Below are 1012 nucleotides of genomic sequence, written 5' to 3'. Positions count from 1 at the left end.
CATTATTAAGGACGCTCCGTACTTTTTCCAACGCAGGAAGATTAAAGGAAGCTTCAAAATCCCTTTTTTTTTTTCGGGGGGGGTGGTGGTGGGGTGGTGGTTAAAACAACCATGAGCTGAGCAGCCACCCTGTTACCAGTTACCTTCTTCTTCCCCTCCCCCCTAAAAAAAAAGCTTCCAGCGTGGGGTGCCGGGCATCAACTTCGTGCGAGAGCATTTCCCGAGGAAAAAGGTGTTGCTGAGCCGGCGGGGGAGAAGCCTCCTCCTCCCCGCACGGAAAGACGAAGGGAGGAGAGAAAAAAAAAAATACAACCATGCAAACAGCTACTACTTCCTTATGAGCAGGATTAATCTATGCAACGAAAAAAAGGGAGGGAAAAAAAAAAAAACAACCAAACAACATAATAAGGAGTCCAGAGTGCTTGCCGCGTGGAGGGATCCGGGGAGCGAGGCGTTTTCTTCGTGGATTTGTGTGATTTTTAGAGTCACGTTTTTGCAGCTGCAGGCGCTTCGGTTCCCACCGTTTGCCGCACCTCGGCGGGACGCAGCATCCTCAGGGCCGGGGTGGCTCCAGACGAAGGAAAACACAGTAAAAAGGGGGGGGAAATAAAAAGAGAAAACTCCAAACGTTGACTAATAATAAAATAAAAAAAAGGCAACGGAGAAGCAAGATGGCCAGGCTTAAGGCTGCCTCCGAGACACCGCGCACCCCCCTCGGCATGAAATCCACTCCGTGCAGAAAGCCGAGCTTCAACACGCTGCTCCTCCGTCTTTCTGTGGTTTATTTTCAGTCGTCGTTATTATTATATTTTCCTCCGCTCCGGCAGGTCTCCCCGCAGCTCCGTCCACGCCGCCAGCCCTCTGCGGACGATCCTCGCCATGGCGCGGGAGTTATTTACAGCGATTTTGTTTTCCTCCTCCTCTCCACAGGCCGCGGGAGCCACCGTCCCCCCACATTCCTCCCCCCACCCCCTTTTTTAATTTTTTTAATGGATTTTTTTCCTTATTTTCC

The 1012-nt window shown here is 51.1% G+C and overlaps 1 protein-coding gene across 1 annotated transcript in view; it reads right to left on the bottom strand.

The window, feature by feature from the left end:
* The window catches only part of SPEN (spen family transcriptional repressor), a 67933-nt gene extending 67052 nt beyond the window's left edge, over positions 1–881 (bottom strand). The window contains exon 1 of the mRNA XM_009289569.2: positions 826–881. Coding sequence (XP_009287844.2) covers positions 826–881 — 56 coding nt within the window. The remainder of the gene's footprint in view (positions 1–825) is intronic.
* Positions 882–1012: the final 131 nt, after the last annotated feature.

The sequence above is a fragment of the Aptenodytes forsteri genome, unplaced genomic scaffold, assembly GCF_000699145.1.
Source record: "Aptenodytes forsteri isolate BGI_AS27 unplaced genomic scaffold, ASM69914v1 Scaffold61, whole genome shotgun sequence".
NCBI lineage: Eukaryota > Metazoa > Chordata > Aves > Sphenisciformes > Spheniscidae > Aptenodytes > Aptenodytes forsteri.
This window is presented reverse-complemented; position numbering and strand designations above follow the sequence as displayed.